Source organism: Coturnix japonica, chromosome 27, assembly GCF_054131305.1.
Source record: "Coturnix japonica strain WE chromosome 27, WE-NBRP24, whole genome shotgun sequence".
NCBI classification, from domain to species: domain Eukaryota; kingdom Metazoa; phylum Chordata; class Aves; order Galliformes; family Phasianidae; genus Coturnix; species Coturnix japonica.
This window is the reverse complement of record NC_140689.1, coordinates 4,876,766-4,891,858: the sequence shown is the minus strand read 5'-3', so window position 1 is coordinate 4,891,858 and position 15,093 is coordinate 4,876,766. Positions and strand designations below refer to the sequence as shown.

At 38.2% G+C, this 15,093-nt stretch overlaps 2 protein-coding genes and 1 long non-coding RNA gene across 4 annotated transcripts in view; 2 read left to right on the top strand and 1 right to left on the bottom strand.

Moving 5' to 3' along the window:
- The window catches only part of LOC146756367 (uncharacterized), a 499,728-nt gene that overhangs the window by 126,189 nt on the left and 358,446 nt on the right, over positions 1-15,093 (bottom strand). The gene's annotated exons all lie outside the window — the stretch shown is intronic.
- On the top strand, positions 59-5,871 carry LOC146756380 (kinesin-like protein KIF20B). Its single transcript, XM_085524353.1, has 5 exons — positions 59-215; positions 2,648-3,851; positions 4,292-4,430; positions 5,159-5,281; positions 5,680-5,871. Exons 2-5 carry the CDS (start codon positions 2,704-2,706, stop codon positions 5,869-5,871), a joined length of 1,602 nt encoding a protein of 533 aa, XP_085380479.1. The 5' UTR covers positions 59-215; positions 2,648-2,703.
- On the top strand, positions 7,546-11,483 carry LOC146756379 (kinesin-like protein KIF20B). Of its 2 annotated transcripts, none has more exons than XM_085524547.1 (4): positions 7,546-7,710; positions 9,583-9,709; positions 10,247-10,389; positions 11,318-11,483. In XM_085524547.1, exons 1-4 carry the CDS (start codon positions 7,552-7,554, stop codon positions 11,396-11,398), a joined length of 510 nt encoding a protein of 169 aa, XP_085380673.1. In that variant the 5' UTR covers positions 7,546-7,551; the 3' UTR covers positions 11,399-11,483. The 2 variants fall into 2 exon arrangements, with proteins under 2 accessions (XP_085380673.1, XP_085380672.1); XM_085524546.1 differs by lacking the exon at positions 7,546-7,710 and adding an exon at positions 8,479-8,854.

Below are 15,093 nucleotides of genomic sequence, written 5' to 3'. Positions count from 1 at the left end.
TGATCTTATATCAATACAGGAAAAGACTACCTACCATTTAACTACCATTAAAGCAGAACCGGCAGAAGAGAACACTAATAAAGGAACTGAAAGCAGCCAATTTTCAGTGCTTTCAGTTAAAGCACTGAAACAAGAGAAAACTGAGTTGGAAGTGGGAAGAAAGCGCAGTACTGATGAAGATAAGCCTACTGTGGAAGAGCCACCTCCAAAGAAAGGTACAGTTTCTTCCATCGTTGAACAGGGTGTCTTCCAAAACAATAAATTGCTTCCTATTCCGGATAGGAAGCAAAAGGCTGTGAAGCGCGTACCTTACGGTATAAGGAGAAAAGCCACTGTGTTAAACTGTAAATAGAAGTAACTGTTATGTAAATATCCCTTTTTCAGAAGGTCCTATGCTGTTCATTTTTGAATGCTTAGGATTAAAAGTTTTTTGCACTATTTTTTTCCTTTTTGCTGCTTTTTCCTCATCTGTTGATGCACTTGCAGATTTGGTAATAGTTTTAAAGCAGTTTCTTTAGGATTGTTTCAACTGCTGTTGCTGATCTTCTGAGTAGCATCAGCTGCTCAAGTGCTTTTTTTTGTTTGTTTGTTTTGTTTTTCCTGAAGCAACTATCAAAATTGTTGACGACCTGCTAATTGCTCGCTCATGGGCAATATTTGAGCAAAATGGTTTGGATAAGCTCTGATGCATTTAACTTCACTTCTGGGCACAGCTGAGCATCAGTGTTCCTAGAATTACGGAAGGCATATACAATGTAGAAGGGAAAATCTAAAACTTAGCTGTAGTCCCTTCCTTTCTTGTATTCCTCTTGCAAAATATGTGCAAGGGAGAAAGTCAAGGCCTTCTTTGGATGAGATGCTGTTCTTGGATGATTTGTCCCTGCTGCCTTTATTTGGCATAAATATTGAATCCTAATGTGACCACTGAATGGCATCACATATAAGCATCTTACCAGAGACTGAGGGAGGGATGTGGACTCCTCCATACTCCAAATAGTAGTGGGTTTGTTATAATCATATGACCAAAGCTCTCATTTAAAAATTAATGACAGCAATGCTCCACATAGGAATTAAAATGGGTAGCTGATAGTCACAATGTCAGCATGAAGTTTTCGGTTAAGAAGTACTGAGTATTCAATCATGTTAAAATTTTCTTCTATTTGTGAGTATTAATAGCGTCCAATTTCAAGAACCGCTTAATATATATTCTTTAGCTATGTTAAATATACACAGTAGAACAATGAGCACAGGTATGTTGTGCTGGTTCTTTTGTAGAATTAGTTATATAAGTAGAACGAGCAAAAGTGTTTTAGGAGATGCTAGGTTATCTCAGCTTAAAGTTCAGGGTATTTACACCATTCTCTGAGCTTTTACGTCTTGTTTCCTATGCTCTGTAATAATGCTTTTTCCCTACTTCCTGTGTAAGGAGCTTCTAGACTGAACATTACACATCTTCTCCCTAGTCTTATTTATCTTGCTTTAGTACTTGCTTGTTGTTTTCAGCATAAAGTGTTTAGATTACTTATAAATCATATTCCCCTCACTAGTGTTGCTGGGTGATCAGTCAAAACCCAAAACCTGGTTTGGGGTGGAATATGCCACTGCTGTTTCTTCAGTATGACTTTTAAATCAGTTGAGGGCTGTATATAAAACTCCTTAGATGAGTTAAGAGGCTGTTTCCATGCAGTACATGTGAATCTGTATGTAATGCAGGCTGCACGTGGGTGCTATAAAATTCTGCATTGTAGTAATAAAAGGACTGTACAAGAATCACCATTGAATATATTGTTGTGGTGACCCAATCCCTAGTAAGTCTTGACTTATATTTATTTTTTTTAATACTTAAAGTATGCATATTATGGAATGGACATAACTGGATTCTAAAGCAATGATGAAATACAGCATAAGTTGCTTTTGATAGAAAGAAAATGCATGTGATTTTAGCTAATTGCTCACCAGTTAAAGAAAAAAACAGCCCCAAGCTAATGGAATATTTATGGAAACTTGAATCTGCAAATTTGTACAACTTTATGAGTGAACTTTATATGCAAATGAGTAAGTGTGGACAGAAGTAGGAATCCTCATATTTTGTTTAGAGATGAACTGAATAAGAGAGACAGATATCAGCACTTAAGTGATCAACTTGTCCAGGGTTTTATCTTTCTTTTGAAAGTAAGAGGACTGTGAGTTTGAATGAAATTTCTTAGAGAACTGTTTATCTACCATTTAGATGTAGATGGAGTGATTCCTGGCTGCCTTATAGGGATTGCTGAAGCACGGAAGATAGAAAGAATATAGCTGTGAATTATCTATCTCGTTCCCATGTTTCTTAAATGTAATTAGATTTTCTACTGGTGTGGAGTGGAAGGTTTGAGTAGTGCCATGGTAAAAGTGTTCTTCCAGACTGAAAACCTTTTGCTGTGAATTCTGTATAGAAATCTGAGGCACCTGATTACGTGTTCAGAGGACTTTAATTCCTTCACTAGTATCAAATACTATGTGATGTGAGGGTATGGCTTGCATATTATGACAGTGTTTCACTTAGAAGTTGCTACTTGGTGTTGTGAACTGCTATGTAATAATGATTTTAATCAATCTGAGCTACATTCCTTTTCCCTTTTTGTTTGTTTGTTTGTTTGTTTTACAGTAGTTGTAAATGAGAGAAAGAAAAAGAACACTGTAGAGCAAAAGACAATTGAACACATGAAACAAAAGTGCTCCGCGTACCGAAAGGAAGTACTAGCACTGAGGGAAAGAACTGAAATCTTGGAACGTCATTTAGCTGTGCTTGAAGAACAATGCAGAAGAGAAAAAAATAAAAAAGAAGATTTCAGTAAGCAGGTAACAAGCCTGCGTATTGAGCTTTCTTTTTCTGAAGAAACAGCTAATGTCCTCCGTGAACAAATTCTGCAGGGTCAAGCTGACTATCGGGAAATTGCTTCTGAACTGGATGAACAGAAATCTATAAATATGACACTAGAAGACAAAAATGCCCAACTAACTAACAACATAGAAGTTGCCAAGGAATATATAATTGATAAAGTGTCACAAGTAAAAAAAATGCGGACCAAATTAGATGAATTATACAAATGTCACTTAGAGTTTCGTGCCATCGGTACTGACTTTGTCAGTGTAAAGGATTCCTCAGACTCTGAAAAAGATGAGACAGGGACATCTCAAATTAGTTCTGCATGCATTCAGTCACAGACTTCTTCCATCTCAGATCTTGTGCAGGACCTCTCCTTTAACTATAGTCTTGAAAGGATTTGGGAGGTATGCAGAAGTATTGTTGATGTTTCCTCACAAAAAAGTCAGCACATCAAAGCACTGCTTCAAGACAATGAAAACCTAAAGGCGGGACTGAATAATGCTGAATATCATAATCATCAACTTGTAATGAAGCTATGTGAGATTACAACTCACACTAGTCAGGAAAATGATCTTGTGAAACAGTTACATGAGCAAATAGAAAAGAAAACTCAGGAGTTTGAAGAAAAGACTGCAGAAGATCAGAGAGTGATTGCACAATTTCAGGAGGAAGTTGCCAACTGTGAGGTAAAAATAAGAGAGCTTGAATATCGCCTGGAAGCTTCCAAGACAATGGAAGACAATGTGTCAAAACTCAATGAATTACTTAAAGAAAAAGAATCTATTATTGTTAATCTAGAGACAGTTACAGCAACTCTGCAGGAGAAGTCTGCAAATGCAGATAAAAAGGTTGAAGAGTTAAGTAGCAAAGAAGCAAATCTGATTCAAGAAGTTATGCAGCTGAAAAACAGCTTGGAGCAGATGAAACGCTCTCTTCAGGAAAAGGAAAAGAGTGAAATGGAGAAAGTGCAACGTATAGAATCGTAAGTAACCACTGAGTTAACTTAGAGCCCTTTGAGAATGAACTAGAGTTAAAAATAGTTAATGGGAACATCCCTTCGACTTAATGCATCTGCATGCTTATCAATGGCCAAACTACTACTTTAGGATGCTTTGGTATGCTACTTGAGTTCCAAGGGAAAACAGGAGTGTGCAAGGAAATAAAGAATAATATGGGGATTTCTGGTGGTTTTGTTGTACATCCCTCAGAATAGCATCTGAATAATTTATTGCTTCAGCATCTGATTATGAGAAGCAAGCTGAAATTCAAAAGTAATTGTTTAAATCTTGTCACTGGTCTAGATAGATTTAAGAGTCTATTTACAAATAGAAACCAACAGGCAGGGCATGGATGAAGCTGTAATTGCTGTTTCCATGAGATGTGTAACAGTAATGTTCTTTGTGTCTTTATTTTTAACATAAGGCTAGAAAATATTCTTTCTGAGAGTTCTGCCCTTGTACTGAATTTGAAAAAAGATTTGCAGAGGAAAGAAGAAGAGTATGCAGATCTAAAAGACAAACATTCTGATGCCGAGAAACAAATTCAGCAAGTACAAAGCGAGGTTTGTAGTCAACTGAGCTATTTTTTTCTGTAAGATTATGCTTGGCTTTCTGCTGTTAAAACTTCTCAAACTTTAACTATGAAGCTGGAAATTTCACACTAGTGTGGCTAGCAGCAAATCTTAGGTAAAGTTGCCATTGAAGCTCTAGAGGGGACCAGAAGTTAAAACATGGTTTCGCATAGATAATGAAGAGAGGAAAGTAAAGTTGGTTGGTAGTCTGGAATAAGGTTTGTGAAGAAAATAGCTAATCTGCCTCTGGAGGGGACTTGTTATTATCTCTACGTTACTGGTGACTTGCCATTGGTATCCGTGGTAACTCCAAAGCCTAAAACCTAAGTCTTGTGAAAAAACACTGATAACTGGGAAGAAGAATGCTATTTACTTGAAGAGAAATAGACTAATTTCCAGAGGCTCTTTAATATAAGCATGTATTTTTTTTTCTTCAGTTTCAGCTTCAGTGATGTTAATAGTTAAAATTTAATTATTAAACAAGAAGATATCTTAAAACCCATTTTGCAAGATCTTAGTCTGAAAGTTTATTGGGTGTGCTTGGGGTGGAAAATTGAAGCTTAAAAATGAATTCATGTCTTCCTTGGTAACCTTGCACTTGCTGTCGTTTTCCTACTCAGCACTTGTTTGTGAATTCCTCTTTATTTAACAAAGAAGTATTTGGCCAGGTTGGATTACAGAAGTCTTTTAATGAACCGTGAGCTGTGCTTACATTACAGGTGTCCACGATGCGTTCTGTGGAGGAATCCCTCAGGAACAGGATGGATGAACTTGAAAGGATTAATAACCAGTTTAAGGATGAGCTGGATTTTAAAGACTATACTATCCAACAACTTAAACAGGTATTTTACTTGCTCTTAATTTTTATTAAATGAATGATGCAGGTTTTCCAAGCAACAGGAAAAAGGCCAAAAAAAAAAAAAAAATTGGAGCAAAATGAAAGTGGCCAACTGAATTTAGTGGTTGACCATGAAAGATATTCAAATAATTAGTCACTACAGAGCACTGGCAGATTGCTTTAAATACAATAATCTGCATAGTAAATACATATGTAATACATGCATATAACCTGATCTTGTTGAGTGACTTCACGATATGTTAATTGAAATGTCTTACCATAAACTCTTTTTATCAGCTTGAGTCCTTATTTATGCTATATGAAAAACTTATTAATTCTAGGCTGTCTTAAAAATTCTGCTTGTTTCTACTGTGTATGCTTTTCTTTCAACATGAAATATAGGAGCTGTTGGAAAAGGAACATAATCTTCAAAAGTGGCGTGAGGAGAGAGATCAGTTAGTAGAAGCTTTGGAAGAACAGCTCAAAACTTTGGCTTCTAATGCCATACAAAAAGAGACAGAAATAGCAGAACTGAGACAATCTGCCTTAAAGGATTCAAGCAAGGTCAGCTCTCCTTTCCTCCTACCTGATTAGCTACCCATAAATTCTGTAAAACTCCTATACCTGCTCTTTGTATTCTGGGTGTGGTTCTGTTCTTGAACACTGTCGTATTGACATCATGTGCAACTAACCAAAAAAAGCACCAGCTTTTATTTTTGTTCTTCAGAAACAGAATTTCTGTTAACTACTAAAATTTCAAATTTTTCAGTAGTTCAGATAAGCAGATGTCAGTTTGATGCTTATGATCCTACAGTCAGACTGGACATCTGTAGCTTTTTCTGATAATTCACAGCATTTCCGGATCCCAAGCTAGGCTCAATACTCAGACAGTAGTTCTGTCTCAGGTTTCTTACTTTCTTTGCTTTCTCTGAGGTAGTATCTACAATGGCTTGAAAAGACAGAAGGGGACGTGGAGAGAGATTAAGGGAAGCATCAAAAAGCAGAAGGGGGATGATCTCTGGAAGTTGCATTTCTTATTTCAACATCCAGCTTTTAATCAGGATAGCCAATCTAAGCCGTAGCATAGAATTTCAGAAGCTAAACAGAAGACTAAATGAGTTGTGCTCTTTTGAGAATGTTTGGATTCACTTTCTCTGAGAAGAAAGATGTTCTCATAGCAAAACTTCCCCTACAACTGCCGACTTTCTCACAGTACCGAGGATTTGGGAACAAATGAAAGCTCGGGTTATTATATCTTAAGGGAGATGAAGGCTGAAGCACATAAGTAGAATAGAAGAATCAAAATATATTGTATTACAACTTCCCAGGCAATTCTGTGACTACTGCACTTGTAACAGTGACCGTACAAATCCGTGAAATGTTACTGTTCTTGAATAGTTAAGTGTTCTAGCCTGCAATTCTAAAACTGATGCTACTAAGTAATTGCAATACTGCTTGTGTGTGTTAATTCCTTTTGCCAATCCCACAACTCAGCAGTTTTTACTGTTTATTAGGATAATGCAACTGTGATAGAAGAGTTAAGAAAAGAACTGGCTGACAAAGATGACTTTATAAAGGAATTAAAACAACGCATTAACCACAGTAGCCCTCAGTGTTTGCCAGAAATACCTTTACTTGAAGAAAGACAAAGTAGAAGGAATGACTCTGTAAATGAAAAGGTATGGTTATATTTATAGAAAGTCAGTACTTAACATCTTGTTAACCCCTTTTTGTTCTTCTGTTTTCCTAGGAGATACTGGAGCTGGAATCATTTTTCTTAGCATATAGTCCTTTAACTACATATTCAGTGATGAGTACTTGTTGGTTCTTTTTGTCTTCCACTCAAACATGAGCTCTCATCTTCTCAAAAATATTTTATTTACTAGAACACCATCTCTCTGTGTACATTATGGAACTTTTCCATGCAGTTTTCCATGTATTCGTATGTGGATGCTGAAGATTAGGCAGAGGTTTAGCCTTTGGTGTTCTAACATAGCAGCTGTGAGAGTGCAGAGTATGGGGGGAATGGATGACAAAACGACCAGCGTTACAGATTTTGTCCCTAAATAATGTCTCGCTTTCTCTCTTTTGGAGGCAGAATACTGCCTGAGACTGTTAGTGAGACCCAGTAGGGTGTATCTGAAGATCACACAATGAATAGATGTTACTACCTTCCCACACTTGTGCTGTGTTTCAGCTTACGTGTTCATGTGGCGTCTGAGCTTGAGGTTTTACACTGTAACTTTAGAAAACTCGAGATATTTTGGAAGTCTAATGCATAGCCTAATCTTTACTCATTTTAAATATTTACAGCCTAGGAAACAACAAAGCAAAACTAAAACTGGAGAAAGTATTCCATTAAGATGCAAAGCTGAAGACAATTATTTGTCACGTCCATGTACTAGGAGCCTCACTTCATTAAATGAATCTGAGGTTAGTATGAAATTTCAGATCTGAAAATGTTGTGATTGTATTGCTTTTGATAAGGAATGAGTAGGAAAAGATCTCATGTTCTCTAAACAATTCCCAAGTTTTAATTTATTTATCCCTTTCAAGGTGATCAGATCACCTGTTTTTATAGCCTTTGATAGGAATAAAAGCTGTTGAAACAATTGTGTGATGAATTTTTGTCAGGTGCTGTTGAAAACTCTCCTCATGTTAATGCTTATGAAGTGGCTCATGATTAGATAAGTTACTTGGAAAAAATTCATGGAGCCACTGAAACGGGCACAGCAAATTGAACTTATTTTCTTCCTCTGCAGGATTTCTGGACATTGTTTTGTTAGCAGATGATGTTAATCATTCCTATATAAGTTTTTAATTGCTAACTTTCATAAAATGGCAGTTACATATATTTTAAAAACAAAGTATTTATTAACCAACTTAATTCTTGGAAATACAGTGGGTGGTGATACTCCATTCAGATTCTTAGCAGAGCCTGATAAAGTGGCTCTGACTACTTTTTGTCTTTCTACAATCTTTGGTAACTTTTTGAGAGGAAGAAGACTCCCCTCAGGGGGTCGGAACAGTGTAAGTAGTAAAAGCTGCTAGTCTGTGTTTGGGACACTGGAGTTTGCTAGTTACTAGCAGCAGTAGAAGCAGCCATCTACCATTTTCTGATGTCCCCAGCAGCCTGTCTTCCATGTGTTCAACCAGCATCTGAACTCATTTTTGATATGCTAGCTGAATTCCTGCCATAGAGAAGGAGGAGTCCAGGTGATCTCAGTTCTGACTTTGTTGTTCCTGTTGAGAAAAACAGGATTGGGTGGATTGTGGACAGTAAGTGCTGCTGGAGAAATGCATACTGACATTTCCCTGTCACTTAGCTGTGAATTTGCTGCCATTTGACCATGAGCAGGTACATGATAGCCTTCAGCTTAAGTACGGTGTCATTGCTTGAATGTCTGTATTAGCAAAAATGTTTAAAGTGTTCACTTTTGTGTATCAATTGTTCTTTCCAAAAGAATCATGGCTGAAACTTGTCTTATTTTCCCAGGATTTTGTGAAAAGTGAGAACACGAAAAATACAAAATCTGTCATGGCTTTTAATTCACCCTCTGCAAGTGACGAGAAAATGGTTGGTTTTTGTTCTAGTTTTGAAGCTAGCTTGGGACTTCCTGTAATTGTGTGGTCACACGAAAGAAGCAGTGTCTTATCCTTATGTGTATACCTGAATGGGAATCTTACATGCTTATGAGCTCTTCCTATTAAATTCCATAAGCTAACCAAAGGGCAAGTCAGTCTGTCCCCAGAGCGTGTAATGGCTGTACTGTGTAATGATTTGGAGGGAAGGATATTGCACACTGAATAGTTGGGAAGAGAAGCTTTAGTGTATTATCGTGTGCTTTTGTAAGTGAAGCCCTTGTATTAAACTAAGGTTCATATCATTAATATGCATGGCAGTTATTAAAAACAGATGTTCACATGTGATAGCAGTATCCTTGGCATGGTCAGAGTATGAGTAGTAGATTTTTCCCATCTGTTGTCTTCTGTTTTGTATGTTTGTTTATTTTATGTAATTAGAACAGCTTATGTAAGAAACAACTCCACAGCTTGGGAGCTACTTTTAAAGAAACTACTGCCTTATTAAGAAACTTTAAGAAACGTATGCCTTGAAATAGCTGAGATTTTGACAACTCCCTAAAGGGTATAAAATTGTCTACATTACTTGCCGTTGTGGTATCATCAGCATAATGAACAGAGGTGTCAGTAGTAAAGCTCAAAATGTCAACTTCAAATAACGTTGAACTAAAATGAAGTTTAAACAATGCTCTTGTTTCACATGTTCACATCTCTGTTGAACAGAAATCCGGAAAAGACTACTTCCTGAGAAAGCGAGTACGTGCTTCAAGACTGACTAAAAAGAAGGATGAAACACTGCAAAAAGTTGGAGATTTTATTCAAAGCTCTCCTTCTATTATACACTCTAAAGGTTGGTGTAGAATAAGTTTTATTCCATGTTTTCTAGACATTGTAGAATGGCTTGTTTCTGCTGTAGGCTATTAATGTATGTGTTCTTAGACTTGTCTGCCATGTTAAGTTGTCCTTTGATTTATGAAGTAAATGCATTTATTCGTCTCTTCAGAGATTCATTATTACATTTGTGAAAACCTACAAGTATACAGAGAAAGTTGGTTCTGTCTTGTGCTTCTGTCAGCACGAAAGTTAGGCCTGTTGTTTAACTCCTGCTGAAGTTTCTGACTTCCAGCGACTTCTGAGCCATGATTGTCTTTCATACTCCATTTTAATGCGTGCTTTAAGCTGCCGTACCTGAAGCTATAAACAGTTTCAGCTATAGAAGCAATAAAGAACCTCGATGAACAAATACAATTTCTGAGTATTTTCACTTAAATTTTACGTGTCATTTATAAACCAAGTTTGTTACGAAGCTTTTTTTGCATTCAGTGATTTAAAGACTCACAAAACCAGTAAGTTGATTGGTTTACGTATCAAAAAAAATTTCTTCTAGCCAAGAAGCTGATGTCAGCAGTAAGTTCTCCTAAATCAAGCGAACCTGAAAGTCTCGAAGAAGGAGAGACCAAGCCAAAACGATGCAAAAGGAAGCTGTATTCCACTGTCGTTTCTGGCCCTCTAGATATACCTGCTTCTTCGGTAAGCGATTATACTGTAGTCTTGGCTTAAAATAAACTACTAAGGAGTCCAAACAGACTGGAGGTTTCATCTATTTGCAGGGGAAGGTTGAAAGTACTGAGGTATTTCTTTATTCTACCAAGTCATTCTTGTTGGTCTTCCTGCTGTTCTGTTTTAGTTTGTCCTCAAAGATCTCTGTGTTTGGCTGGCTTACAGTTTACTAAGTAGGTGATGTAGCAATCATGGAGATGTCTTCTAATTTGGAATCATAGATAATTTCAGTGTGTTGGAGTGGGATTATTCTACTACATGCTTTTCTAGAGCACAACTTAGACAGCTTTTTAGGTATGCTTAAACTATGATCTCCTGTCTAAGCCAACTTGCAAAGTGAAGAGTCCTTTTTCTGTTCAGCAAAGTGATCATTTGCCCATACTGTAATATCCCTCTGAATTTTTTGATGATTTGACGAATGATAGGGGCAGAAACCAAAATGTTATATTTTTTTTGTTAGAGGATGAAGAAGATGAGACAATTTCTTCTCTCACTGTAGTTCTGAGAACATGGAACTGAACCGAGAACTGAAATTCTGGGCAAGTCATAGCTACAGGGATTGAGGCTAAAAATGTTTTCTGAACGCTTCATGTTTCACAAAACAAGTATTATAATACTCTTTTGAAAACAAGTATTTCAAAATGAAAGCTGCCTTCAGGCTTTCCTCAGATGTGTGTGCTTTTTTAAGATAAACAGGATTTTGTACATTCTCCATATTTGTTCCTTGTGATTAAGCTGCATTAAAATGATCTCGGTATCCCATAGTTTTCTGAATAAAATATAATAAGCAAATTCCATTCTGAAATCCATTTAGGGGAAGAAATATGTTTGCGTGGGTCAAGAAGAGCTTGTCAGTCTTGTGTGAAAAGATGAGTAACTTTTGAAATGTTTTCTTCAGGAATCTGAGGAACAAAAGAAGGAAAGTGATCATCTTATCATCAAGCGACGGCTGAGATCCAGAACAGCTAAAAAACCTTGAAGAAGCATGTTTGTTCCCCTTTCTCAGGACATACTTTTATCGTATTATTAAAACTGGTTGTTAATAAACAGTAACAGTTACTCCATTGTGTTCTTAAATTTGTATATAGGTGTACAGTGTCTCTCTGACAGTTTCAAACTGACTCCATTGAGGCTGAAATAAATACAAGCTTTCTTAAACTGGGTTTGGATTTTATTGTGGTTAAGGGTTTATTTATTTTTGTCTTGCCTCCCCTGTATAGGAACAGTATCTCTAGGTCTGATTGCTATTTACCCACTGTGCAGTAATAACTGTACTTGTTCAGGATGGCCTGGCTTGCTTTTTTCATGTGACTGGTGTACTTAGCAGAACTCTGGCAGAGAGAAGAGCATGAATACACATTAATATTTATGTATACTTAATTTTTGGGTCTTTTTAAAGAATTTTCTTTGGAGAGAAGATGGTGCCAATTCCTCAGTGTGGAAGAAAGGTGCTTTCCCTCACTTGTGCAAATTCAGCTTTAAATTAATAAACTTAGAAAAATAAACCCAATACATTTGGGGGGAATTCTAATATCCCAAATACTGTTCTCCCCCTCAGTGAGCTTCGAACCTTTAGATGCTGTTGGATGAATTAGCTGAAAGGTTCTCAGCTGGCAGTATGTCCTTGTGTTGTCTCCAAGTCCAATAGTTCCTATAGATTCAATTGCTCAGGAGGTAAAAACATGGATGAAAGCTGACTTGGGTGAATATTTGAGAGTTTGATGGGAGTGAATTGCCTTAAAAGCAGCTGGTGATAGAACAATATACTGATTGTATTTAAAAAAACCCACAATCGTACTATTTGTTGCTGTGCCGATAAGCTTTCTCCTTGCTTGTAGGCTTGTGAGATCCAGGTTTGCAGAAAACAATCTGTGAAAAATCATGGGAATCATGTGGTTTTATGCTCAGCAATCTCATTAAAAACTTGAACTGACTTTTAGAAGCTTTTCTCCATGGTGTTAGCTGGAAAAATCTGCATGTGTAGGTCAACATGGAGGCTTTTATTGACCTGGAGTAGAAAACAGCATTCGTACCTACCAGGTGAGATGGGCAGCTACTGCACAGGTACACAGAAGAAACTGATGGAAGCATAAGTACTTGAAATCACCCTCCCTCCTATTTATTGACCTATGTATGTGAATGCCGTGCATGAATGCCTCATAGCCATATGTCAAAATGGAACAATGCTGCCTGAAGTGGTTGGTGACAATATGGAAGACGGTTCTGATTAGCTGCAGTTTGCAAATTACTTGCAAATATTTCATATCCTGAAGACTGCAATTTATCAGCCATGCAATATTGGAGGCAAAGTCATTGCAGGGGATGGGAGTGATCTACTTGTTCCAGAAGCTGTTAACAGAGCTCTCCTTGCTACTGGGTACATCATGATATACACTTAATTACACTACTTTTCAAATGGTATTTTTATTATGAGAACAGCCTCATTGCTGCCTGCTGCTGCATGGGAAAAGTAGTTGCACACTTGGTATAATTATATGTGGTTCTCTGCTGCAAAACTGACCTTTTACAAAATGTCACATGTGGTGTTTGGTGAGTCTCAGGCTTGCCTAATTTCTGTGCATTTTCGTAAGGCACAGCAAGTGCAGAAAACAGGTTGCTTTGTTTAGGGAAAAGAAAAACCAACCACAAATGTTTAGCTGACTTGCGGAATCAAACTCTATAATCCAGAGATGGGTTGTAAAGCAGGTATGTTTATTCCAGCATTGCGCAGCGCCGGGTGCAAGGGGGATAGCTCCTCCAAACCTGCACACCGACTTGTAAAGCCGTGATACAGAAAGCAGGCAGAAGAAACATCCTTCAAATCCAGAAGGTAAACTCCACCTATTCATTCCTTAACTGGGTTAATAAAGTGCATGGATTTGCCACCACTGAGTGTATGCATTCAACAATTCTATTACTTGCCTTCAAGTGTTGTACCAAACTACAGCACTTGCTATCAAAAATTTTTGCAAAATTGGAGTCCAAACTCCAGAAAGTCTTCTATCCTTCTACAGTTCTGTATCCTTATAGGGTACCACTTTACCCTGACTGGGCAATCTCTTGCTTTTAACTTCTATTCAGGGCTTCATGTTTGGCCCTGATGCCCACACCCCTAAGTGCATCATGTTTGATATTGCTGTGACTCCTGGGGTACAACATTGTTTTTCCCCATTTGTGCTAATGTCAGACTTACAGTTTTTAAACAGTCAATATTGTTGGACCCTTAGCTCCAGTTTTATTAAATTTCTTGCCAGAGCAACCTGGCAGGTACAAGAATTTCTGTATTCCTACTTAGTTTATATTTAATTAATCCAAAAAAAAACGTAAACCTTTTCTTGTTGGGCAATAGCTTCTATTACTGTTACAAAACCATCTATGAGTAGTAAGAAGCTCCCATATCCACCAGAAAATAAATCTCTTTATCCTGCTTCCCTAGATGCAATTTCCCGTTGCAGTTTGCACACTGCTTTCCTTTCAGTGGGGCGGAGCCCTCCCTGGGCACTTCAAGCCCCCACTCCCCCCACCTCTCCCTGAGGGGATCTCTGGGTCCTACGGCCCTATTCTGGCACCACAACAGTCACAGCTGTTATTATCACCAATTCCCTTACTATCTGTTTGTCAATCAGTTTTGTTTTGTTTTCATATCGTTCACCTCTTTTCAGTCCTGACATCCCTGTTATACCTTGCCAGTCCTTACTCCTCCAGCCTGTGTCTGTCCCAAACTTTCTCACTTTCCAAACTCTCATCATTACAAAAACTGCTAACATCCTATTTCAGTTTCACCTCCTTCTCTCCAGGTGTCCAGTGCTAACACTGGGATTTCAGGTTTCCTACATCTCTGCACATGAAGGCTATTCTCACTTCCATTGCCCCCTCCTCCCCACCTCCCCCCTTTGCTGCTTACAGCAACAGTCTCTGTACCCGGCTCTCTCTCACTCCAAGAGTTCTTGCAAGGGGGGGGAAACAATACAGGGGGTTGCTCTCATACCAGCACACATAAACTCACTTTCTCTTTAACTCTTTTTCCTTTCTACACGATTTCACTATTTGTACCTTCAGTTACACTTCCACACACCCTCAATTATACTTCTGTATACCAATAGCAATTACACTTCCTTATACCATCAAAGCAGTTTGTCCCATTCCCTTCAAAACCCATGTATCAAACAGTACAATTTTTCAGTTTCCACAAACTAAAATTCCACAATCTTCCACAAACTAAACAATTACCCTTCAGGTATTGAAAGGCTGCAGTGAGGTCACCCCGCAACCTTCTCTTCTCCAGGCTGAACAAACCCAACTCCCTCAGCCTGTCCTCATAGGGGAGGTGCTCCAGCCCCCTGATCATCTTCGTGTCCCTCCTCTGGACCCTTTCCAAAATCTCCATGTCTTTTTTGTACTGAGGGCTCCACACCTTGACACAGTACAACAGATGGGGCCTCACAAGAGCTGAGTAGAGAGGGACAATCACCTCCCTATCCCTGCTGACCACCCCTCTCCTGATGGAGCCCAGGATCCCATTTGCTTTCCAGGCTGCCAGAGCGCACTGCTGGCTCATGTTAAGTTTCTCATCTATCAGGACCCCCAGGTCCTTCTCTGCCAAGCTGCTCTCAAGGACAACTCCTCCCAGCCTGTACAGGTGCCTGGGGTTCTTCCGGCCCAAGTGCAAAACCT

Bases quoted from the DNA above. Each gene is read 5' to 3' on its own strand.
- LOC146756380 (XM_085524353.1), top strand. From the start codon at position 2,704: ATGAAACAAAAGTGCTCCGCGTACCGAAAGGAAGTACTAGCACTGAGG. The intron at 4,431-5,158 runs GTTTGTAGTCAA...CTTACATTACAG, and splicing joins TTCAGCAAGTACAAAGCGAG to GTGTCCACGATGCGTTCTGT. The intron at 5,282-5,679 runs GTATTTTACTTG...CATGAAATATAG, and splicing joins CTATCCAACAACTTAAACAG to GAGCTGTTGGAAAAGGAACA.
- LOC146756379 (XM_085524546.1), top strand. From the start codon at position 8,678: ATGTCTGTATTAGCAAAAATGTTTAAAGTGTTCACTTTTGTGTATCAA. The intron at 8,855-9,582 runs GTTGGTTTTTGT...TCTGTTGAACAG, and splicing joins CTGCAAGTGACGAGAAAATG to AAATCCGGAAAAGACTACTT. The intron at 10,390-11,317 runs GTAAGCGATTAT...TGTTTTCTTCAG, and splicing joins TAGATATACCTGCTTCTTCG to GAATCTGAGGAACAAAAGAA.